This window comes from Phocoena sinus, chromosome 4, assembly GCF_008692025.1.
Source record: "Phocoena sinus isolate mPhoSin1 chromosome 4, mPhoSin1.pri, whole genome shotgun sequence".
In the NCBI taxonomy this organism is placed as follows: Eukaryota; Metazoa; Chordata; class Mammalia; order Artiodactyla; family Phocoenidae; genus Phocoena; species Phocoena sinus.
The window spans coordinates 74,026,571-74,052,182 of NC_045766.1; the positions used below are offsets into that span (position 1 = coordinate 74,026,571).

At 49.4% G+C, this 25,612-nt stretch overlaps 1 protein-coding gene across 1 annotated transcript in view; it reads left to right on the forward strand.

The window, feature by feature from the left end:
* SLC12A8 (solute carrier family 12 member 8) overlaps positions 1–25,612 on the forward strand; it is a 114,152-nt gene that overhangs the window by 38,404 nt on the left and 50,136 nt on the right. The window contains 1 exon segment of the mRNA XM_032629409.1: positions 20,374–20,487. Coding sequence (XP_032485300.1) covers positions 20,374–20,487 — 114 coding nt within the window.

Genomic DNA, 25,612 nt, shown 5'->3' on the forward strand with positions numbered 1-25,612 from the left:
TCCCCTGCTGCCTCCTCTGAGGGTCTCTCCCTCCATTCTGGCAGAGAGGACCCTGGTTGGGCCGGTTCTCATGGGAAATCTCTTGGACAGTGGACTCGCTCAGGATCAGCCTCTGTGTGGTCATCTTTGGCTCAGGCTCCCAATTCTGTTTCAGAGATTGTGTACAGGAAGTCAGAGGCATAGGGTACAAGGAGATCTTGGTGTGGAAATCAGTTCTCATGGCCCATATCCTTGAAAGACGTAAGCATGGAGGCATCAAGGGTTTCCTGGATTGTCCAGTACAGAGAGGCCAGGTTTATCCCATGGGCTAGGTGGAGCTAGCCAATCTGAAAACTGTTTCTTAAACAACAGTAATTAATTTTCTGACAGTTCTAAAGGCTAGGAGTCCAAGATCAAGATTCCAGCTGATTCAGCTCCTGATGAGGGACCCTCCCTGGCTTGCAGATGGTCACCTTATCTCTGTGTCCTCACGTGGCCTTTCCTCAGCGTATGTGAGTGTGTGTGTGTGTTTGTGTGTGCGTGCATGCACTTGCACACGTGTGGGTTGGGTAGGGAGAGAATGAGAGTGTGTGCACACTAGGTCTCTGGTGTCTTTTCTGATTAGGACACTAATCCCATATGATCAGGTCCCCACTCTTATGACCTCCCTTAACCTTCACCTTTGGAGATGGAGGCCCCGTCTCCAAATATAGCCACATTAGGGGTTAGGGATATGAATTTAGGGGGTGGGGTAGGGATACAAACATTCAGTCCATAACAGCTGGTGTACTCTAAATTATAATTCTAATTTATTTTTATTGAGAATAACACATTTCATTTTAAGATATGAAGTATAAAGTCTATTTCTTTATAGTCTTTTTTTCTTTTTTTTACATAACTGAGCTCACACAATGTATAGTATTTTTAAAGTTAAAATTAATGTAGCAACATTCAGAAGTCCCAGATGGAATGTAATATAAACATAGGCTTCATGACTTATCTTGAGGATTTTCTTAGTCTTTATAGTTAGAAAAGCAAACAAATAAACAAAATAACCAGGGATAACTTAAAACTCCACATGAGTTTTAAAGATGCAGAAAACATAAAAGCTGAGAAAGGTCAATAGGTTTTTCTTTTAAGTGGGGAAGTTGCAGATCAGATTCTCTCTTCGGGAATCCTGCCTGGGGTTAGAGTGGGTGCAAACGGAGAGGGACTAAAGGCAGAGGGAGCCAGTCAGTGAAGTCTGCAGTCATTCAGACAAGAGAAAACACAGCCTGGACAGACGCAGTAGAGGTGGGGTAGAGATGAGGACCAGATGTAATTTGGGAAACAATTTCATGATCTCATTCTCTTGACTTGTTCCTAAATACCTCTTTATTTTTTCCATCTCCTCCCTCCTCACCCCACCCTCCACCCTGTGCTCAGGCTACCACCACCCTGAGGAACATACACACACTCCTTAAATGCAATCAAATGAAATTTCTTTTAACCAGTGAGACCGTTGATTGATTTTTCTCTTGTTAGTTTATGATCCAAAATAATAAACAAAGATCCTGCTGTAAATATTTGTCTGAGCCCCTCACCACCAGCTGTGTGAATGGACACACACATAAACCCACACAGGGCCACATGCACTGCTGACCCAGCCACCTGAAATACTCTGTACAAAGCACCCAGCACAGTGCCTGGCACACGAACCCAAACATTTCACTTCTTCCTGTAAGCCTTGGCCAGCCCCAGCCAGGATCCAGTGACGAAAGCCTGCTCACTCTGAGCTAAACTCATTTGCATGGCTTCTCGTACGCTTTGTATTTTTAGTCTTTCTCACACGTACGCTCTCCCATTGGACAGCGGGCTCCCTAATTAGCTCACCCACATGCACCATGAGAGCATGACTAGACACCCTGGGCTGAGGTCTCTGCTTGCCCCCAGGCCTAGATTATCACTCTATGTGGCCATCATTTGCATGTGAAAATAGCATCTGCCTCACAAGTCTGGCCCAAACAACAGTTCCTTTCACCCTGAACACAGAGTCTAGAGATGTGAAGGGGAGAATTTCCCATTTCTCCAAGAATTTGTGTCCTTTCCTGAAAAATTGAAAATATTGGGTTATGAAGGTTTTTTGCTTTATTTTTCTTGCACGAGTAAGCCTAATGATTAAGAAAAGTGGTTCAGCTCTCAGTACTTTCACACTTCTTTCTTTTTTTTTAACATCTTTATTGGAGTATAATTGCTTTACAATGGTGTGTTAATTTCTGCTTTATAACAAAGTGAATCGGCTATACATATACACATATCCCCATATCTCCTCCCTCTTGCGTCTCCCTCCCACCCCTCTAGGTGGTCACAAAGCACCAAGCTGATCTCCCTGTGCTATGCGGCTGCTTCCCACTAGCTATCTATTCTACATTGGGTAGTATATATAAGTCCATGCCACTCTCTCACTTTGTCCCAGCTCACCCTTCCCCCTCCCTGTGTCCTCAAGTCCATTCTCTACATCTGTGTCTTTGTTCCTGTCCTGCCCCTAGGTTCTTCAGAACCATTTTTTTTTGTTTTTTTTCTTAGATTCCATATATATGTGTTAGCATACAGTATTTGTCTTTCTCTTTCTGACTTACTTCACTCTGTATGACAGACTCTAGGTCCATCCACCTCCTACAAATAACTCAATTTCGTTTCTTTTTATGGCTGAGTAATATTCCATTGTATATATGTGCCACATCTTCTTTATCCATTCATCTGTCGATGGACACTTAGGTGGCTTCCATATCCTGGCTATTGTAAATAGAGCTGCAGTGAACATTGTGGTACATGACTCTTTTCACACTTATTTCTAATAGGCCATCAGATTTTTACGTCTGCATCAGTTGGTGCATTAGAAATCTTGCCATGCCCTTGTTCAGACATTCTTTATCAAATGGCCCAGATATGGTTAATACTTTTTGAAACACTAAGAATATTTCTGCTTGTACGTAGAGAAAAAAGTGAAGTGAAATAATTTATTAAGAAGAGAAAAAAGTTGTGGGTCAATTCACATGGATACAGATTTCTTGAATATAAGATCTGAAGACGGCATAGTGACCAAGGAAGGTCATGTTTACTGAGCGCCCTCTATGTGCCAGGCACAGTACTGAGCATTTTACACCTCACTTTATTCTGACAGTATCTGTGGCGTCCATGTGCTATTATTGTCCCTACCATAAAGATGAGAAAACTGAGGCTCAGAGAGGTTATCTTGCCTGTCACACAGCTAGTAAGCCATGGAGCCAGGATTTGCACCCTGGCGGCTGACCTCAGGGTCCATGTCCTTTGTAACCATCAAGCTCACACTGCTCCTAGCCACGCTAATGACTGAATAAGGGAACAAGCGGTACACTTAGGGCGTGATATTTAACATGCCTTTTGAGACGTTGCTAAATAGGAAAGTGAAAGGACTACTATAGTTACAGTGTTTTGCATTGGGAGAGATGAAGCCAGGGCCTCTCAACCACTGTCTGTGGGACTCTGGGCCAGGACCCTACCATCTGTGGGTCTCAGTCGCCTCATAATAAAACTTGGTTTTAGATTCATCATTTATTAGAAGTCAGTGGGCTGTGGGTCCTTCCAGGATCTAACCCCTCATCTGTTGGTGTGCAGAGTAGGTGCCATGAAAGGACACTGGCCGAGAGCAGCCAACTCCACCAGGGATGGGGTAGGAGGGCGTTTACCTTTGTTTCCTCACCTGTGAGACGAGGAGGCTTCTTCTAGCTCCTGAGGCTGGCGTTTCCAGTCATATCCATCTCATAACTGAGGGCAGGACTTTGTATGACACCGCCTGCCTAACTCCTCGTGCTTCTCTTGTGCCTCCCAGCACGCGAAACATGCCCTAAGTAGAAAAGTACAAGAAGGTGCTAAAAGGTAGAGAGGAGAATCTCCTTGTGGGCTGTCCTTTGATGTCTCTGAAAATAACAAGACAAAACTTCGGAAACAGCAGAAGTGCTGGTGGAAGATGAGAGGATGTGGTAGGCAGCTTCAAGAAACCCTCTCTACTTTGTATTCTGAGGGTGTCCAGAGCTGCTGGGAAATACCGAGATCATTGTTTTAAGCTGTGGTAGCCTCCAGGATGGGAATCGCATCTTACTGCCTTTCTCCCAGTGTCTTAAGAGAGTACCTGGCGTGTGGCTGGCTCTCAATTACGCTTTGTTGAATGACTGACTGGGAAAGGAATTAGAGAGAGCAGGCGCCAGTAAGGCAGGGGAACGCAGTCCTAGAAAATGCTGATCAGAAGTGGGATAGGCGTTGTAGGAGCACAGTCGGCAAAGAAGTGGGGATGGGGGTAAGAATAGCACCTGCTGGAGGGGCTGGCCCACCGGGCACACACGTCTTCCTGCCTCCCTTTTTATCCTCCTTCCATCCACCCATCCACCCAACCAGCAGTTCCCAAAGCCCGCGGGGTACCAGGAGCTGGGCTCCAGGATCTAGTGGAGGATAAAATGCATGTGGTCCCTGTCCTAATGCAACATGGCGATGACTAGGGAAGATCACTGCTGACAATGCGTGCTTTAAGATTAGTGGCACCAGAATGCAGGCTCCTTACCAGCTGTGTGACTGTAGGCAACTCACAGACTCTGAGTTCTCTCATCTGTAAAATGGGATGGGTGTTTTTAAGGATTATAAATCATAGTACATGTCAATTGTGGGGTTTTTTTCTTTGAGTTTGTGTATTGGGGGCAGGGGCAGGGGTGGGGTTTCTCTTTCTGCCCCCGAGCTGCTTTCCAGAAAATGAACACTTACTGAACATCATAGAGAATAACTCTTCAGTTTTATTATTTTGACAATGATTTCTTCTGCTAAACTACTTCCTGCTCCTCTTAAACTGGCAGAAGCCAAAATGTGAGATTTCTTAAGGTACAACACCTTATATCCCAATTGCAAGAAATCATTAGAAACATTCAAAAGTAAATAAAATAATAAATCGGAACAGTAAATCTGTAATTACTGTCCAAATGAGCACCATTTTAAACTTAAATCTGCCAGATGTGGTTGTTATATGAGTAGTTACGCACGGCACACCCTTAAGTTCCTGCAGTCAGAGAGGAGGTGGAGTTAGGGCCTAAAATAGGCTAATAATTGCACCAGACAAGCCCTATATATATATATATATTTTTTTTTTTTCTCAAGTTAGTATTTGAAGTAAGATGAAGATCACTTTTCTGTTTTCTCATGCTGCAGTGACTCTGGTGGAAGTCACTTTTCAGAGCACTTCCCCCTCCGCAGTTACTCCACGACCCCGGCTCCTACTGTGTGGACAGATGTGCTCACACAGCACACGGGGTGCCGGGGAGGGGCTGTGGGGAGGTGTGGGGCACTGGCCTCCAGTCCCGGCCCCATCGCTTCCTCACTCTGTGACCTTGGGCAAATCAACTGTCTGTGCTCCAGTTTCCTCGTCTGGAAGATACAGTAAGTCCCCTAGATGCAAATGAGTTCCGTTCCAAAAGTGTGTTTGTAAGTCCAATTTGTTCCTAAGTCCAACAAAGTTAGCCTAGGTACCTAACTAACACAATCGGCTAGGCAGTACTGTACTGGAATACGTTTATAACACTTTTCACACAAATAATACATAAAAAGCAAACACAAAACATAAAGAAAACAGTTTTAATCTCACAGCACAGTACCTTGAAAAGTACAGTAGCACAGTACAACAGCTGGCATCCAGGGGCTGGCATCGAGTGAACAGGCAAGAAGAGTTACTGACTGGAGGAGGGAGAGGAGGTGGGAGGTGGTAGAGCTGAAGGGTCGTCAGCAATAGGGGACCGAGAGCAAGCTGCAGTTTCACTCACGCCTGACATTGATGGCAGAGGTTCTTGTTCCTTGCTGGATTCAGTTCTATCTACCCTCTTGAAAAAACAATCCCGTGATGTCTGGGCAGTAGCTCTTTTTTTCTCATCATAGATGACCCGGTAGCACTGGATTGCATTCTGAACAGCTGCTGCAACCTTTGTGTACCATTCTTCGTTCAGGTCCTGTGCCTCAAAACTCACAGTGCCTCAAATAAAGAAAATCCCCTTGTCATTTCCTGCATCATGAATCTCTTCGGTCCTTCAGTTACTTCTTCTTCCTCTTGTCTCTCTTCGTCCTTTCTCTGGGCCTCCAGTTCCATCAGGTTTTCATTAGTAAGCTCCTTGTGTTGCACAGCAAGGAGTTCAATGAAGTCCTCTTGCAGATCTAGCTTGAAATAAAGATACCATACTACTGTACTCTATACAGTACTGTACAGTAAAGTACACAAGAGCACAACCACTTGTAGAGGATGCACGCACGTGACAATGTATACCAGACACGTGAACAAACCTCACGTGATTGGACCTTCGAGCGCGTGTTCGTATCTATGAAAGTTCGCAACTTGAAGGTTCGTATGTCGGGGACTTAATGTAGAGAATAATGATACCTCCCTCACAGCTTGTTTCAAGATTAAATGAGGTGATAAACCCTATTTCCTCAATTCTAAGATACCATCCGTTTTACTATACACCAAATTTTCAGGTGGAAAAAAATGTTACCTTACATCTACATGTTGAATGCAAGACAGCCAAGTTTCAAGAAATCAAAATGTAAAAAAAAAATTACACTAAACAGGGATTCTAGACCAAGGTAGGGCAGTCTTGTTATTGTGGACGTCCTCTCTGTTTGAGGAGCTGCGATCTGTGCCCAGAAGCTCCTGTTAGGGCCACTCTGCCGAGTGGTCTGAAATGGGCTGCCTTTGCAGCAGTCCTCCTGTTGCCCCACCGCCGCCGATCAGATGCCAGGCCCAGTGTGGGTGAGCTTGGGCACGTCGTGGCTTCCTGTTTGTGTGGACGTTCCACCTTGTAGAGAATCAGAAAATACATCAGCAGTCACTTCTGGACCAAGCAGTCCCTCTCCTTCCATGAGTTTTTTTTACACCTGACCTGGTGCCTCCTAACCATTTTCACGTCACTGCACAGCCAGAAAATGTTAATATTTGTACAAGACTCCAGGGTAAAGGGAGAAGCAGTCAGGCCAAGAGGACCAAATCCTTGTCATCTGGAACCCATTCAGGCCATTCCAGTGTGGCCCCCCTTCTCCAGTTAGTTTCTACAATGAACAAGGAGGAGGAGAAAAGAAAAAGGAACCCCTGGTAGTGTTCACTGGTTTTCGCTGGAGAATTTTAAGAGCATTTTAAATTTTTTTCAAAGCTTTTTTTTTTTTTTTTTTTTGTGCTACGCGGGCCTCTCACTGTTGTGGCCTCTCCCGTTGCGGAGCACAGGCTCTGGACATGCAGGCTCAGCGGCCATGGCTCATGGGCCCAGCCGCTCCGCGACATGTGGGCCCGTGGCACGAACCCGTGTCCCCTGCATCGGCAGGCGGACTCTCAACCACTGTGCCACCAGGGAAGCCCCTTCAAAGCATTTTTACAATAATGGTCTGATATCTTGATTGAAATACCCTCAAGTATTTCATAATACCATATACCATAAACAAACAAGCTCCATGTGTCAGAACCAATGGGGAAGCTCGTTAGTATTATCATATATATATTCCCTAATGGCCCGAGGCCTGGGAATCTGAAATGCAGAAGTACTCCCGGTGATTGTTTTTGTGCTGACAGATCTAGGAACCACAGCCTTAAAGGCCCTTGGAGGGTTTCACCTGGTTCTATACCTTTTACGCCCTACACTGTTCATGTACCTTTTTTACCCCATAAAGGTAGCCTTTCTGATGCAGTGGTCCAAACCTAGTCACAGAGCACCCTTCCATACATGCCTAGCCCTGCCTCTGGTGTACGAGGAGAAAACCACAATGAGTAGGGAATCTGAAGATCTGCTGGGCCAGAAGCTTGCAATTTTCTACAAGAACAGTGGATCTCAGAGTTTGGTCTGGGGACTGCCTGCATCAGAATCACCTAGAAACTCATTTAAAAAGTCTGAATCAGACTCTCAAATTGATCTGCAAAGGGTTAATTTCAGGGTAAGCACAGACATTGTTACCTGGGTCAAAGGCAGACCTTTTACTGCATCATAACTGACTCCTTCAAGTAAGTAACCTTGCTTCTAGTACCACCATTGGGGTAGTAACTAAAGAAGGGTGTTTAGGCCCCAAAATTCTATCAGTGAAGCAAATGGTATAATTAAAAGCCTGATATGATGGCTTGAATAAGATTCAACACATCCTCCCTTATCTTAGTTTAATCTGGCAGTGGGGGGTGTTTTTGCTTTGGTCTTTACAAGTTTCTCAATCAGAGTGGAGCTTCTAGAATAACTAGTTTGTAACAGGATCCATGAACCCCTGAAATTGCAGGAAAAATTTTATGTGAATAAATATATTTTTCTAGGAGAGGGTCCAGAACTACTGCCAGATTCTCAAAGGAATCTTTGACCCTGAAAGGGGAAAGATTAAGGATTTGAACAGAGGAATTTTTAAGGATTAGAATAGTGAAGGATTGTAAACAAAGGCTCAGGTCTGGGTCAGGATTTCGGAACTTTTGCAAACCGAACCAACAAAATTGTGATCTCCAGCATTCCTCAAAACATACCTGGTTTTTCTTCTCTGTTTTTCCAGCCTCATTCATTCTTCCTTTAGGTTTGTCTCTTTTTCCTCCCCAATCTTTTTCCTCTTTTTCCTCTCTATGTCCATCTGGTCACCCCTCCTCGCCATCCACTCCCCCTCCCATCCGCTCACTGACTGACCTAAGTAAAAAGCAAAGCACGCTCTTCTATGTGTTCTACCTATGGAATAACATTTTTTTTTTTTGGAATACCACTTTAGGTTGGTGATTCTTATTTTTAGAATTAGGTGAGTTGAACATTTACCATTTCTCTGGTAGAGGGAGAACATAATACTCTAGGTACTGTGACTTCCCAGCTTTTGGGGTTCCTCCCTCAATAGGTTTTCTGGGGGCAGTGGTCCTCACTCCTGTCTGGCTGGAGGAGGGCAGGGGCAGGCACCCTCAGGCCTTCCTCTTGTTCTGAGTTTGTCTCTGTTGAAGAGAGTGACTGACCAGAATCCCAGGCCCCCGGCTCCAAGGCCCTGCCACCCTCTCCATCGTATTATTTTCATTTGCTGGCTTTGGCTGTGGAAAGCGGAGAAAGGAACCGCTAGGCCAAGGAGGCCGTGGGGACCTGGTCACAGCTACAGAAGGAAACCAGAGCTAACACTGCCCGGCTCTCTCCCTGTGTCTGCTCCAGCTCCGTGAGCAGCAGGGGGCTTGGCCTGCCAGGCTCCCCGGCTGGTGTTCTGGGGATGGATGCCTGAAGCATGAAATCACTGGCTTGGGAGGGCCCTCGCCTTGCTGGGCTGCCTGCCGCAGCCCTGAGCAGCCGGGGTTCCAAGGAGGTGGAGGGCGACACAATGAGGGATGGGCTGGCATATCCTGTCTGTGCCCCCAGCTCCGCCCTGCTGGGCCTCGTGCTCCCCTCACTGCAGGAAGGGGTCCTCTGGCTGTGGGAGGTGAGCGGGATGCCCTCTGCACGGCTGTGGAAGGGCAAATGATGGCACTTTCTGGCTCAGGCGTTTTGGGGGCACCTATTGGGTTGAGATGCATTTCAGTGGGTCTGTGAGGGACACAAAGGCAGGGAGACGTGCCCTCAAGTCACACATTCAGGTGGGGGGTGAGGTGGCCATGTACAGGCACAGAGAAGCAGATAGACAGTCTCAGGCCCGGCTGGGCTGGGCTGGGCTGGGCTTCGTGGAGCTGGGCCGGGTTCCGTGACCCGAGGAGCCTGTGGATGCTGGCTGGAGGGGAGAGTGGAGCTTGCCACGGGTGCCTTTGGCAGGAGAGTGCTGCCTCCTGGGGGCCGGCAGGAGATGAAGCCCTGAGTCATAGACTCCAGGGCCCAGACGAGGTCAGTGCGGGAGGTTTCCGAGCTTGCGGCAGAAGGGGCCCCAAGCCTGCGCACCATCTAATTTATTTGTCCCTCCAGTCCCAGACCTAATGCTTACTGGGGGCCGGGCCACGCAAATTCATCGTCAGGGACGTGTCCTGAAGAAATAGAGAGCCCTCTGCCACAGGCTGCCCAACCCAGGCGCACGGGAACCCAGAGCCCAGGCTGGCACCAGGCAGCAGGGCAGCCCCTAGAATACCTTCCTGGGGATTGCATTTGCCAGTGAATGTCTGGGCCCCATAGAGAGTTGACAAGTGGCTGTAACTGTTGGCCCAGTTTGAAAGATTGCATCATACCACAGTTGTCAGAGCCATGGCTTTGGACTCAGACCCCTGTGTTCAAATTCCGGCTCAGCTATAACTCATTGTATGGACTTGGTCAACTTTCTGACCGCTCTCCTCAGTTCTGAAAAGCAGGTAATAATGCCTACTTTACTGGGTTGTCAGAGCATAAAATAGTATATGTAAGAGGCCTAGAGTCATAGCTGGCACCAAGTGGGTGCTTAATAAATAATTATTATCATTATCATTGTTTATCCTGGAAGAATAGGTCTCTGGAGGTCCCTGGGTTATACTACAAGGCAGTGCTTCTCAAACTTCAAGATCTGGGGATCTTGTAACGATGAAGGTTTCAGTTCCACGGGTGGGGGCTGGGGGAGGGGAGAGCTGAGGTTCTGCAGGTCTAACAAGCTCTCAGGTGATGCTGATGCTGACGCTGCTGGCCCAAGACCAGGTAGGGCCCCATCGTCCAAGTCCCCTAGAGGAGCGGCCCGGCCTGCTTTCTCTTTGCACTTGCCGAGGGCAGCCCAGGGTAGCCCAGAGTAAAGGCACACTCATTCCAGGCCAGCTCTTATTAAGCAGGACCGGTGTTAAACTGGGGTCTGGGGTCCCAGTGACCAGGAAAGTATTGAAAGCAGGACCGTGTCAAAAACAAGACTGGGACAACCTCACCCTTGACTTTGCTGAGGTTTTCCGTGGGATCTGGGCATGGTTGATATTGAGAAACCACAGTCTGTGCTTCTGGACAGCTCTGCCTTAAAGGCCCACAACCCCAACCTGTGACCCCTGTGACCCCTGAATAAAATCCTGTAAGTTCTAGAAGTCAACAAAGGGGGTTGTGATTTCCACTTGAACTCCTGAGAACATGGTGCTTTCTGCCCAGTTCCAGCAGGGAGGAGTCGTGTGTGGTCAGATGGCTCGCTGGGGGTGCCCACTCACCTTGCAGTGGCCAAGAGCTGAAGCGTCCGTCATCTGAGGAGGCAGCTTGCTTTGGCGGGAGCATCGGAGTCTGAGACTAGGACTAGTCTGTACCTGTGGCTTTGTTCCTCCCTCTCTGATCGGCCTTAGCCAGGAAGCTCCCTTTATCCTCTATTCCACACCTGCAAAGCAGAGAGGAGCCCAGGAGAAACAAGGATGCTGGAGGTGGTCCCTGCAGGGGGTACTGTGGAAAGAAACGGCTTGTGTTTGTTTTTTTTTAATGACAAAATATGTGTAACATTAAAAAAAAAAACCACCTTCAGGCGTGCAATTAAGTGGCATTAACTCCATTCACCATGTTGTACAACCATCATAACTGTCTGCCTCTAAAACATTTTCATCACCCCAAACAAAAACTGTCTATGGACCAATAACTCCCCGTTCCTCCCCTTAGCCCCAGATAACCTCTGTTCTGTTTTCTGTCTCTGTGAATATGCCTATTTCAGATATTTCATATGAATGGATCACACAGTATTTGTCCTTTTCTGTTTTTTTCACTTAGCATGCTTTCGAGATTCATCTGTGTCGTAGCAAGTGTCAATACTTCGTTCCTTTCAATGGCTGAAGAGTACTCTATGTATGGATAGACCACATGCTGTTTATCCACTCATCTGTTGATGGACACTTGGGTTGTTTCCATTATTTATTAAGAAAGTATTAAATTTTTTGCTTACCTCCTGGGTCTAGGCAATGGAGACACACCAAGAAATAAGACAGTACAGTTCCTACCCTGACCTGGCAGGTTAGCAGGCAGTGGCAACAGAGACCTGAGTGCCATTGCAGGGCACACGTTGGAGGGAGCTTGGCCACACTGGGTTCTGGTCTTGCCTGACCAGCTGCTGACTGTGTGGCATGGGCTTCTCCTTTTTCGGACCTCAGCCTTCCCAGGTGTAAAATGGACTTGAGACCAAAGACCCCGGTGGCATTATCATTCTATAGTCATGTGATACTGAATCTTCTGCCGTGGGTTCTAAGAGAGCGTCTGCTGCATTTCTCTCTTGGGTAGGGCTTGGGTTCGGGGAGAACTGCCCTTGGCTGCAGAGCTGGGGCACGTGGAGTCTGAATACTTCCAGCGTGGTGCTGGACAGGAGGGTGGCCCTGCTTGCATAACCACGTCGATGCTGACTGCCCCTTGCAGGGGGCCCCTTGTCCTCCCACCCCCTTCTCAGCTGCCTGCCTGGAGACGGTGTCCAGGCAACAGTGGGGCTGAGGCGTGACTCCCAGGTCGGAACTCTGGGCCCCCATGGAGGCCGGAGCTGTGGGGGTGGGCAGCCGACTTGGGGGGACCCCCAGTTGGGTTAGATTTGGGGGGTGTAAGGGTGTGTGTGGGGTTTAAGTAGGATGGGAGTTGGGATGCCAGAGGCAGGGACGGCCAGAAGGAGTAAATGGTGGCTGGGAGGAACCCACAGCCTGGGTGGAGACTTCCTGTCAAAACAGCCACTTATCCTGGCGGGAGAGTGCATTCCTTTCCCCCAGGAGATAAGAAGGCCAGATTTTTTCCTTTCTCAGGGCTCCTTTGAGCTGAGAGCAGTGTCGGGCAGCCCACTGGGGGCTCCGTGGGCGGGGGGCTAGGGGCTCTGCAGTCCCTTCCGTCTGGCCTCAGCCTGACCAGCTGGGCTCCTGGCTCCCCTCCCAGACTCCCTGCAGCCTTGGGTGAGCACGGACCCCGGCGGCAGCGGCAGCCAAGGGTTGAATCCAGTCTCCTCTCTGTGCTTCAGCTTCCTTACCTAAACAATGCACTACTTCATGGGGTGGTTGTGAGCAAATATATATAATGCCCTTGCTCAGCGTTTGTGGCAATCCCGGTTTTTATCGTGAGATACCTCTTTGTTTCTTGGGTCCAGGTGAGCTGCGAGTTCCTTAACGTTCTGGGGCATTTGGCAGTCCTTCGCTCGGTCGGCCTTCCCAGGTGAAAAGTCTCATCTCGTCTCAACTTGCTGACCCCAAGGCCATTATAAAAAAAAAGTTTGGTTAAGCATTTAAAATAGAGCCCATGTCAGAGGATGGAACAATTTCTTGGATGTTTGTTAGAAATCCTCCCTTTTCCAAGTGAGAAATCCTTTTCTCAGAAGGAACTCCAGGACTGCCCATCCTAGATTGTAGGGGTTGGCAGGAGCTTCTCTTCTTACTGGAAACTTTCAGCCATCCCCTCCCAAGGGGGCTGCCCTGACATCCCCCCAACCCAGGCCCTTCATCCCCTGGGTTACCTAGCCCTGGGGGCTTTTCCGGCTGTTCCCACCAGCCAGTTGTCCCGGAGGGTGGAGGCCTTCCCCGGGGGCCTCTGGACAGGCCCAACCCCACTTCAGACTTCCCTTCTAGCCACTGCTAGAATGCCCGGCCTTCCCTCTGTGTATTTTCTCTCTGGGTGGGGGCCTGGGAGCTGGAAACCCTGCTCACATCCTCTCTCCACCCTCTCTTTGGAGGACCAAACTCACTAGGGCTGAAGCCAGAGAGGGGGTTGTGGTCTGGGGAAGGCTCCCAGCTCACTGCCCAGAAGTCCTGTGGGGAAGGAAATCCGAGCTGAGGGCGGGGGCCTTGGGAGCCTCTTCTGAACCTATCATTATTGACCCTTCCATCCCTTTCCATTGACAGTCGAAGTCAATACAGGCTGATCCAGTTCAATTTCAGAATATTTCTGTGGAGCACCTGTAGTAGACCAGGACGGTTACGACCCAGTTCAATGGGAGAATCCAGCAAATGGGGACTTGGTGTTTTGCGGACTCCAAATGGGACTCTAAGCTGGGGTTACTTTCCCACTTTCAGCTCTCAAGCCTTTTGAGTAGCTGGCTTCTATCAGTTCCCTCCGTTGTTAAAATGGACCGATGAATTAGACCAGGAAGCTTTCCGTGTCCGCACTAACGGAGGGCGCGCCTGACTGTAATAATGTAAGGCCTAGTGGCAGGACTTGTAATTCATAATTGCTCTGTTTCATTAACAGATGAAAAATGTGGCAATGACCTTGTCTCACAGTCTGGAGCACACATTGTATCCACAGCCACAGAGAAAGGGAAGGGGTAGCAGGGAGGTAGGGGGCAGCACCGACAAGCTTTGGAAGCTAGTTTGGGATTTTCCATCTGCCGCTGGAAATCAATGGTGTATTTGGACAATGTTCCCCGAGTCTTGAGAATGGGCTTCTGGCAGGCAACTTTCAGAATGAGAAGGGTTCTGAAAAACAACTTAATACCTGCTACTGGGAGCGTGATCTACATCACCTGGGTGCCCACTGAGATTGCAGCATCTCGGGCCCATCCCAGATGGACAGTCAGAATTTGCAGCGAGTCCGTAGAAGAACCAGGGCGTGAACCCAGGTGTCGTGAGTCTTGGTCCTGTCACCGTTCGCCCCTTCCTCCCAGAGATCTTCCGGGCCTCGTGCTCCACCCCAAGGAGGAGGAGAATAGCCTGGGCTTCTCCTAAATCTATGCTCTTCAAGCTCAGGTTTGGGCACACCCTTCTTATGACTGAGGCTGCCTCACCCACTGCAGCTCCCAGACCTGACACCAAAGCCCAGGGGAGGAAAGGTCCACGGACCAGCCCAGGCCGCCGGGGTTTGCCGGGCCTAACTGCCCATCTGTGTCCACCTCAGACCGTCTGGGGTTGGGCCGTGTCTGAGTAAGCATAGGGATGGCGCGGGCAGGAGCTCTGTGAGGGCCTTGGTGACAGGATGGGGCCCGGACACGCCTTTCTTTCCTTGTCACTGACCTCTCTATGTCAGGCCATTTCAGATGTGTTGTCCCTCCCCCAAACTGCGGGTCTCCGTCCCTGTGAGGCAGAGTCCTGGAGCAGCCCAGGCAGTGCCAGGTGCTGGGCATACCATCCGGGTCCCAGGCGGGCTCCACTGTGCAGGAGACCCTCCGGAGGGGCCTTGTGTCCGGGGCGAGGCTTGGCCCTCGCACAAGGCACCCAATGCGCGTTTCCCTTGCTGCACACCCTACTGTACTTCCTGCTTCTCTGGGGATCCTCCTCCGGCTGGCTCGCTGGCCTTCTCTTGCCCTCCCCACCCCCAGGCGTTGTTTTGGTGTGTGTGTCCCTTCCCAGAACCTCGGCCTCTCCTTTCCTTTTCCTTGCAGGGCTGCTCTTCCTGTGATCTCCCGGGGTCTGGGCGGCGTGCCCCTCCCTGCCTTCCTCTCTCTTTCTATTCCTGGTTGGACCAGCCTCTCTCATTGTCGTTCCCAGGAAAGGGCTGTCTCGCTGGGCGAGGGGTGGGGGGACCCGAGCCAAGAAGAAAGCCGGGCCAGAAGCCCCCGCCTCGCCGGACCCGCAGCTCACGGAGGGGTGGCAGGGCCCACAGTGTCAGTGTCATTTTTAGCAGTCTCACTTTCTAAGTTAGTCAGCGGCCATAATCCGACACCCACACGTGGGGGCCGATGACTTCCTGCTGCCTCTTCTAATTTCAGCAGACCCCAGAGGCAGGGCGGCACGGGTGGGAAGCCACAGGGGCCACACGGAGCTTCCCAGAAGCCACCCTACCAGAGGGCGTGGGGCCCGGCCCCGAGGGAGCTGTGCTCTGTAGCAACTTGTGACCCAGGCTGGCCCCTTTGGCCCAGTCGTGGTAGGCACAGACACCCTGGACCCTGCAGAACCACAGGCGCCCTGGTGGCATCCCAAGAAGCCGTGTTACCCGAATGCTGAGGAGGAAGGTCACGCCTTCAAGTATCTTCCCTCAGCCTGTTCTTGCCTGGTTTTTGTTGTGATTCGTTTTCTCCTTCCTCACTCTGTTCTGTCTTTGTTCTTCCTAAAAGCTCATAGCTCACATGGGACCAAAGTATTTGTTTCTGTGGGTACAGAGACAGATGTTCAGGTCAAACCCCGATACAGTCACGTGCAGCAGCAGCAGACACTGGGCACCCCAGGCCTCTCAGAGTTGGGAGGCATCAGCTGAGAGCACCCCAGCCCCTCATGTTACCAGCAGAGCTGCTGAAAGGCCCACAGAGGCAGACTCATGCTCTAGAAATCTCTGGGGAAACAACTCAGGATGAATTCCAGGGAGACGGTATGGTCTATGGAAAATTAACCTCAGACAGACCTGGGATCGAGGGTGGGCTCTGCTTCTTCCCAGCTGTGCACACAGCCCCTCAGTGTGGCATTCCATAGGGAGACACCCTGTTGGCCCCCCACAGGTGGAGAAGGGGAGATGCCATGATCTCTGGTGGCGTTTTGCGGGGTTGAAGGAAACCTGGGCTGTATGTGTGTCTCTGTGAGGGAGGGTAGTGCTAGGGACCTGGAGACTGGCCTTCTGGGGGAGAGGCAAGGGCTGTGATACAGGCAGGTCTGCTGTGTGACCTTGGACAAGATTCTTCACCTTCGTGAGCTTGGTTTTCTCACCTTTGATCTTGCAGGGTGGTTGTGAGGATCGAGGATGATGTAAATTAGTTGGCGCCCAGTGACCGGCAAGTATGAGGTACTCAATAAACGGCCACTGGTGATTATGTTCAGAAGAGAAGTGCCCGGGATGTCCCTGGGGGACCTGCGCTGTCCCCATGCACACAGAGACTCCTCGTTGCTTGGCACTGACTGCAGCAGGAAACGTTGACCTCTGTTCACCCCGAGGCAGGGCGTGGTGTTGCTCAGGGCTTGGGAGGGCGTAGGTGCCTGCAGGGCGTGTCAGAAGTCTCAGGTACAGAGGCAGCCCCTGGAGTAGAGGTCCTGAACCTCAGGGTCCATTCCCCCCACAGAGGCTTCAGGGAACCCCCAAATGGTACGCAAAATGGGCATTCATCAGCTTCTCAAACAGGGCCATGACTAGAAGAATTAAGGACCTTAGTTCAGCAAATCAGACAGCAAGACCCACTGTGAGAGGCCACGGCAGGTGGGTCTGCTCTGCCCTGCAACGCTGGGCATGGCCAGCTGACCTCGCCCCATGCCTCAAGTACAAGCCAGCCAGAGACATCAGTGTCTGACCTGGACACCCGCTCTGCAGAAGCTTGAGATCCAGCTGGACCACTGGTTAAGGGTCTGGGCGAGAGACTGGAGCCCCGGGAGTCAGGGCGAAGGCCAGTGGGCCAAGCCTCTGGCGGGGCTGGATCAGGACTGGGGAGCCTGACGTGAGGCGGGGTGTCAGGGGGGTGGAAGTCATAAGGGCCCGGGAAGGTAGGGGCAGAGGAAATGAGGTAGGTCCACCACATGAGCCTAGGGCTCCTTCTCATCCATTGGAATGTGGCACATGTGAAGGGTGGGCCCTAGGGTCCTCCCCTGCTTGAGTGGGCTTGGTCAGAAAGGTCAGAAAGTCCTTAAGGTCAGAAAGTAAAACAATCTCTCTAGGCCTTGAATTCCAGTTTGAAGAAAATCGCTGCAGGATCTTACCTCAGAACCTATTCAGAGACCTCAGGCTGTGGGCTGTAGGTGTTCCCTCTCTCTCTTTTGCTCAATTTCTTTCTTTTTTTGCCCCTAATTTTACTTGCCTTTATGTTTTTCTCATAAGCCACTGAAATCATTTTGAAAAGCAGGGAGAGGATAAATGGAAAGAAAAAAAAAGAAATGAATTTGTTTATAGAAAAGCTATCTGGAGAAAGTAGGCTTTCAGTTGTGGGATGTTTTGTTTGCTTTTCTAAAAGACTTTAATTTTTGATAATTTGACTATGCTCATTAAAGACAGGTGGAAAATTTGTAAACATAAAAAAAGAAAGAAAAAGAAGTCCAAAATTGCATTATACGAACAGCCACAATTAGTATTTTGGTATGCTTCCTTTTCCTACATATATACGTTAAAACTTTTTTTTTGTATTCATCCTATAAATGGTATCCAGTTTTCTTACTGAACATATATCATATATAACATGGACAGTTTTCTTTGGCACTAAAAAGTCTTTCTTTAAATGTTTGAAATTTATTTTATTTATCTTGGTTGCACTGGGTCTTAGTTGCAGCAGGCAGGCTCCTTAGTTGCAGCATGTGAACTCTTAGCTGCGGCATGCATGTGGGATCTAGTTCCCTGACCAGGGATCGAACCCGCGTCTCCTGCCTTGGGAGGCAGATTCTTAACCACTGTGCCACGAGGGAAGTCCCTAAAAAGTCTTTTTAAGCATTTAAAATACCTCAGGCTTCCAGAGTTAGACATTTAGACACCCCCCTGCCCCATTTACACTATTATAAATAACTCATTGACAAACATCTTTGTCCATAAAATTCTTTCCAAAGTTAAGGTTATTTCCTTGAGAACAGCTCAGAACTGGACTTGAGGGGAGAGGGCTGGGGCCAGCAGCAGTTGTCAGTGTGAGCGTGTGCTTGCGAATGTGTGAGGGCTGCCCTTGCAGTGGCCCTGCAGAGAATGGACCCCACCCCCATCCCCGAGTGAGCCCAGTGACTCATTCCCTCACTCTGTGGATCTTGGTGGTGGTATGGAGGGAGAGAGAAGGCTTTCCAGTGACTCATCTGTGGTGCCTGCAATCCCTCTGACCCTTCAGGCTGACCAGGGCCAAGCCCTTCAGGCCTGGTGACCAAATACCCGCCCATGTCAGGGCAGCCTCGGGACGGCGGAGATCAATGGAGCCTGATGAAGTGTTTGTGTCCCGCACGGCCGGCCTGCCCAGCACGCAGCCCTGCGCTCAAATGTGCTCAGGCCTGTGCATCATCCAGCCTGGCCGAGCTCCCTTCCAAGGCAGGCTGGGCTGGTTTTCTCCTCAGAAAGTCTAGTCAGCAGGGTCAGCCAGCGGATAAACTAAAGTTAACTTAGCTATTATTGCTGTTTTGTTAATGAGGGGAGGACCGGCTGTGAAGATGCCAAACCATTCGGAAATGTTGCACAGTCCTTGGGATTTAAAGTTCAGGAGAAAGAGAGCAGTCAACAATGATTTTAAGTCCTGACTGGACTCCCCAGGGTCCCTTGTACTTCACTGAGCTTTCATTTTACTATTTTTTTTTTTTGAAAAATACTTTTCCTATGAAGATATGAATCTTGGAAGCTGTGAGAAGTGCTGGCACTATGATTGGACTCATCAGGGAGACGGCGCTCTTTTGTGGATGGAAGGTCAGGGTGAAGTTAAGCCCCGAGGGCGATGGAGGACAGGCTGGCAGGAGACGGTCACCGCAGCCCTGGGGGTCAGCTACGGCATGACTGAGGGCTGAGAACTCATCCTACGTAGCTGTGGGGTTGGAGGGAAAAGGAGCAGGACCCGGTTCTCTTGGACTGGAGTTCACGGGAACAAACCAACTCATTCTCCAAAGGCAGAGGCTGGATATGCTGGGTGTCCCTGAGCCCAAGGACACTTGACTTGTATTTTAAAATTCCACAGCCCACTAACATATCCACAGGTGCTGTTCAAGGTGACCTCCTTTGACAAAAAAGCAAAGTGTCTGTAGGACTGAAACCTCTTGAAAACTTTCACTTAAGGCAATGTAAAAAGTGTTTAACATGCTTTGAAAAACTCATATCTGAGATGTTCCTGCTCTAAAGTAGTCTGTGAACCAGTCAGACTGAACGCACGGCATCAAAAGATCCAAGAGTAAGATTCTTTTGGTGTGACCCATATTGGCACCCTGCGTGCTGTGTGGCAGGCACAGTGGTGACCCTGGGGCACAGAGGTGTTTTAAGACCGGATCTCTAGCCCCAAGCAGTCTGGTTGGGGAAAGACCTAATGTGGCTAGTCATGGAGGGCACTTAGGAGAAGGGTTCTGATCAGGGAGCTCATGTAAAGCCCAGAGGAAGCAGAGCTTGAGTTGGGCTTGAAGAGTGAGTACCATGTTGATGCTCAGAGATATGGGGGAAGGGTCTGGAAGCAGGGGACACAGGGCTGGGTATTAGTGGCGTTCTTGGGCAGAGTCATCTGCGTCACTGCTGGGGAGAGGAAAAGGCAAAGGACGAATAGGAAACGGTGGGCTGTTGCCAGGCTGTGGAGGGCTTTCGCACCCAGCTTAAGGAGCTTGGTCTTTATTCTGTAGCTAATGGGGATCCGTGGGAAGGTTTTTGAGCAGGGAGGTAACTTAAACGTTTTAAATCAGAAGCAAACACGTCAATACATACTCATTGAAAGATTTCAGCTGTATAAGCAAAACAATACAAATGCTACCCTTCCTAGAGGTAACTACTGTTCTTCTTCATCTCATTTTATTTGCCTATATCCGTAGATACAGATACATAAAAATCAAGCCCCAGAAGTGGGAAGGAAGATGGTTCTGCCATCTTCTGTTTTCCCTCCCTGCTCCCCACCCCCAGTCACACCTACCTTTTGCTATTTAAAGTTACATAAGCGAGGACTGTAATCTAGGGAAGCCTGCGCTATATATCTTGTCACTTGCTCATTTGGCTTTCCTTTGCTTTATTTCAGAACATGGTTTTATTGGATATTCACCAGAACTGCTGCAGAACATCACTCTACCAGACTACAGCCCCGGCGAGTCCTTTTTCACTGTCTTTGGGGCGTTCTTCCCAGCAGCTGCAGGTATTGGCGTTGGCATTCTTTTTCACTCTCACGTTAGGGGTGTAAGTAAATGCTTGGTTCCCAAAACTCAGTATCATAATTGACCTGCATGTGCTCTTAGGATATATATATATCTGACTTTATCGATGACTTTAGCTTTAACTAAAAATCTGTTACTTTATTTTATTTTTTTAATCATTTTTTTTTTTTTTTTGCGGTACGCGGGCCTCTCACTGTTGTGGCCTCTCCCGTTGCGGAGCACAGGCTCTGGACGCGCAGGCTCAGCGGCCATGGCTCACGGGCCCAGCCACTCCACGCCGCGGCACGTGGGATCTTCCCGGACCGGGGCACAAACCCGCGTCCCCTGCATCGGCAGGCGGACTCTCAACCACTGCGCCACCAGGGAAGCCCAAAATCTGTTATTTTAACAGAGAGTTTACTTGTTCATAATTCCTGAAAGCCCCCAACACGATTTAATCCTCCTTACCCCTTATACTCATATGTTGATACCTCTTGGCCAAGTTAATAGAGGGGATGTATTTCTCTTAGGGCTGAGCAGGATGGATTCCTCAACAGGACAAGCTGCTCTTTCCACCTTGGAAAGAGTGCAGCCTGGTCTAGAAACTCCCCTTCCCCTAACCCAGCCCATGTGCCTTCTCCCAGGGGGGCAGAGAAATGCTATTGTCCTCTTATAACACTGGGTGTGGGTGAAACCAGGATCCCCATGGGCAATGACTGAGTCTCCTTCCCCTCCCTTTCCTGCTTTCTGCTCTACAGTGGCTGCAGGAGTCTTCCACAGTGGAGGTGCCTGTAGAACTCTTGTCGCCTGCTCAGGGCCCTAGCCTAGAAGGCAGTAAGCTAACATGTTTACCAAATGCTCCATAAGAAATAACTGTTTGTGAGGGACTGGGTTTGTTCCCAGGACACAGACTGAGCAAAACATTTCATTCTCGATCAAGGCAGTGTCAATGCCCTGGAGTGTGGCTGATTTTGTCTCCTTTTTCTCCTCCCTCTGCCTTCCTCCATAGAGAAAGGAGGAAAGCTACTAGATTGTTGAAAATTTTTAAAACTGTCCATATCGAATGTGGGCAAGGATTCAGAGAAACTGGAACTCGCATACACTGCTGATGGGAATGTAAAATGGCACAACCATTTTGGAAGATGGTTTGACAGTTTCTTAAAAACCAAACATAGACCATTCCACTTCTAGTTATCTACTACCGAGAAACAAAAACGTGTATCCATATGAAGACTTGTACATGAAAGTTCAAAGCAACTTAATTTGTAATAGTCCCAAACTGGAAACAACTCAAATATTCATCAACAGGTGAATGGAGAGACAAATTATGGTATCACCCTGCAGTATAAAACTACTCAGCAATTAGAAAAAATGAACTGTTGATAACCTGTGACAACATAGGTGAATCTCAAAATAATTATACTGTGTGAAGTCAGACAAAAATGAGTACCTTGGGGCTTCCCTGGTGGCGCAGTGGTTGAGAGTCCGCCTGCCGATGCAGGGGACACAGGTTCGTGCCCCGGTCCGGGAAGATCCCGCATGCCGCAGAGCGGCTGAGCCCGTGAGCCATGGCCGCTGAGCCTGCGTGTCCGGAGCCTGTGCTCCGCAACGGGAGAGGCCACAGCAGTGAGAGGCCCGCATACCGCAAAAAAAAAAAAAAAAAAAAAATGAGTACCTTTTTTTTTTTTTAAACCCCACATTTGTTTATTTATTTATTTTTGGCTGTGTTGGGTCTTCGTTTCTGTGCGAGGGCTTTCTCTAGTTGTGGCAAGCGGGGGCCACCCTTCATCGCGGTGCGCGGGCCTCTCACTATCACGGCCTCTCTTGTTGCGGAGCACAGGCTCCAGACGCGCAGGCTCAGTAGTTGTGGCTCAGGGGCCCAGTTGCTCCGCGGCATGTGGGATCTTCCCAGACCAGGGCTCGAACCCATGTCCCCTGCATTAGGGGGAAGGCAGATTCTCAACCACTGCGCCACCAGGGAAGCCCAAGTACCTTTTTTAAAAGGTTAAAAGTATATAAAAATCCATTTATATAAAATTCTAGAAAATGCAAACTATAGTAACAGAAAGCAGGTCAGTGAATGTCTGGGAATGGAGGTGAGGGGAGCAGGAGGGAGGGCAAGCAGATTTCGGGCGATGAAAAAAGTGTGTTTCTGACCATGGTGATGATCTCACAGATGTGTTCATGTCAAACTTTTCAGATTGTTACACTTTAAACGTGCAGCTTATTGTATATTAGTTATACCTCAGTAAAACTGTTAAAATGAAAAAGAAATATTAATGACTTCAATCACCTTTAACAACTTTCCTGAACCCCACTGCTCCCTCTAGCAGCGGCCCCCTTTCTGTCCTCAGCACAGCCACCCACCAGTCTTTGCCCTCCCGACTCCGTTTGCCTGTCTCCTGCTCGTCCACTCTCTCCTTTTGCAATTCCAGGCCTGTCTCTCCAGTGAAATGATTCTTTCCAAAGTCATCAGTGGCTTCTGCGTCACTCAGTTCAATGGGCATTTGCAATCCCTCAGTGTGTTCGACCTCTCGGCTGCGTCCCACTTTCTCCTTCTTTTCTCGTGCCTTATTCTCCTCGTCTCTCTCCCGCCTCTCTGACCTGCTTTCTAGGGGCATCCTCTTCTGCCTGCCCATTAAAGGTTGGTTTTCTTCAGCCCGTGCCTAGGCCCCCTCTCTTCTTTCTCTACTGTTTCCCTTGGGATCGCATCCATGTCCATTGTTCAGGGACCACACACAAAGCTGACGACTCCCAGATTTACACCCCCAGCCCAGACTTCTCTAAGCTTCATGTCATATATTCAAGTGCCTACGTGACACCTTCTCTTGGTATCTCAGACCCAGCATGTTCAGAACCCAACCCATCCCACCTACCCCCCAATTGGTTCTTCTCTACTCCTGAGCTCAGGAATGGCACCTGCATCTCCCCAATTGCTCAAGCTGCTAATGGGGGTTACTCCTGACTCCTTCTTCTTCCTTACCAGTACCCTCCAAGTTCTGTCAGTCTTACCTCCTAAACTTACCTGCCTTTACCTCCTGCTTCTCTCCATCTCTACCACCTGACCACACTGGTCCAAGCTTCATCCCTTACCTGGTTAATTGCGGTGGCTCTGACCTGTCCCCTCTTGAGGCTTGGTCACAGGTTTGAGGCTGGAGCTAGGCCTTGGTAGTGGCAGGTAGAATCCTGTTCTACAAATCCAGGTGTGCCAGAAATAGTGCATTTCTTTCACCTTAATGAAATGGAAAGAGAGTCAGTCTCTGACTCTAAGCCTTCATTCTGCCAGGATGACAAAACTGATGTCAGTCATTCATCATGCCTCCGCCTTGCCCTGTCATTCTGTTTCAGGGTCTCAGGGTCTTACCAAGTACCAAGGCATGTTAGGCGGCCTTGGCTATTCATCACCTGTGCACAGAGCCAGGCCCTCCTATTGTCCTATCTGCAGATCCCTTCAGGTTTATGCCCTCTGCTGCTTCTGAGCCACTTTTGGGGACTGGAAATCTGCTGAGCCTGGGAACCCTATGCTTAGAGTCTGTGTACTTCTCAGACCCTCCTTTCTGTGGTCTTGCTGGATGCCCACCAGGGCTGCCAGGGAGTAGGCCCCAGGTCCCCGTTGTTCCAGATCCTGTGGGCCTTTCTCTTCCTGCCCCAGCTCGAGGGGCAGTCTTCTGTTCTAATATGGGCGGGGGACACTGCTGTCCAGGGCCAGCTTCGTGGGCATGGATTTATGCATTCACACTGGGCCCCAGGCTTGGAAGGGCCGCATACTTGGTTTAATGCTTTGCTGTTGCTAAAATTCTTAATAATTTTTGAACACTGAACCCTACATTTTTATTTGTGCTGGGCCCTGCAAACTGTGTAGCAAATTGGTTTTGTCCCCGCATGCTCTCCCCAGGCTTTCTGCAGCTTTTTTTCTGCTTCCTCAATCCTCGGAAATCTCCTAAGGGCTCAGGCCTTTGAGAAACAGAACCCAAAACAGTGTGCAGGCAAATTCTACTTCTCCCCTGCTGCATATTTCCTCCAAGGCAATAAAATAAAGGTCAGGTTCCTTTTGAATGGACAGAAAAGGAAAGGGGAAAATAAAAAAGAGGAAGAATTTTAAAAGTTAACATCTGAAAATATCCTCTGGCCCCTCCCACTCCCCACCCCCCTCCCCCGATCTTCATCCCCCTCCTGCCTCCCACCTGAGTGTTTGTTTCCTTAGGCCTGGCAGTGAGTCCTGATGCCAAGTCAAAAGCCCATGCTTGCAGGCGCCAGGTTAGCAGTTCCACCTGAGGCAGGACTGTGGGCCTTCGAGGCAGGCAGGACCTCCAGGAGGCTGCCTCAGGCATGTGACTCTGCCGGGCCCGCTCCGTGCTGCTCCCTTGGCTTCCCTCCTTTGCCTCTCCAGCCCCTGCCTCTTGTCAGAGAGGGGATGCCTGGTGTGAGAGAGGGGCAGGGGTGGCTAGCCTCCCCTCTGGTACTTCTCCCTCCGTTAAGGAATTAGCAGTGGCTCGAGGTTGGAAGATGCCACCCAGGGGCCCAGAATTTGAGCTGGACTAACATTTGAGATCAGCTAGTCCAGCGACTCGCTACTTTTCGTCTTTGAATCCATATTCATTTTTGATAATCACTAAAAACCTCACTACCCTGGAAATTCTGACGTGCCCCGCTGGATGAGAGAGGGGTATCTTGGTCCTTTCTCCGAGAAGGATTGCTACCTAAGGATATTAGCCAAGCTTCTTTATTTTCTGTGGTTTAAATTACGAAAATATTGTTTTGTAATATTCCAAATATAACATTATAATATTGAACAAACTGTCTACACAGGTCTCTTTAACCCCACCCCTCTTAGGGCATGTGCTTTACTGTCCCTCCCATCCCCCCCTGGCCCAGCCAGGTTGAGAATCACTGATCTGATCCTTTGTTTGACCAACTGGGAAAGGAGGAGCACAGAGGAGTTTATGAAGGATTGAGGAAGGTCACCCAGCTTTAGTGACCGGAGTTGGGCCACCATCGCTCTGTGGAGGGTTGCCTTTCCTGGCTCGCTCTCTTTTGCAGGGGCCCCAGTGTAAACACAGTAGGCAGGACCGGCAATTTGTATCACTTGGCTTTCCCCTGGCAGATGTTCCATTAAGCTATGAAAAG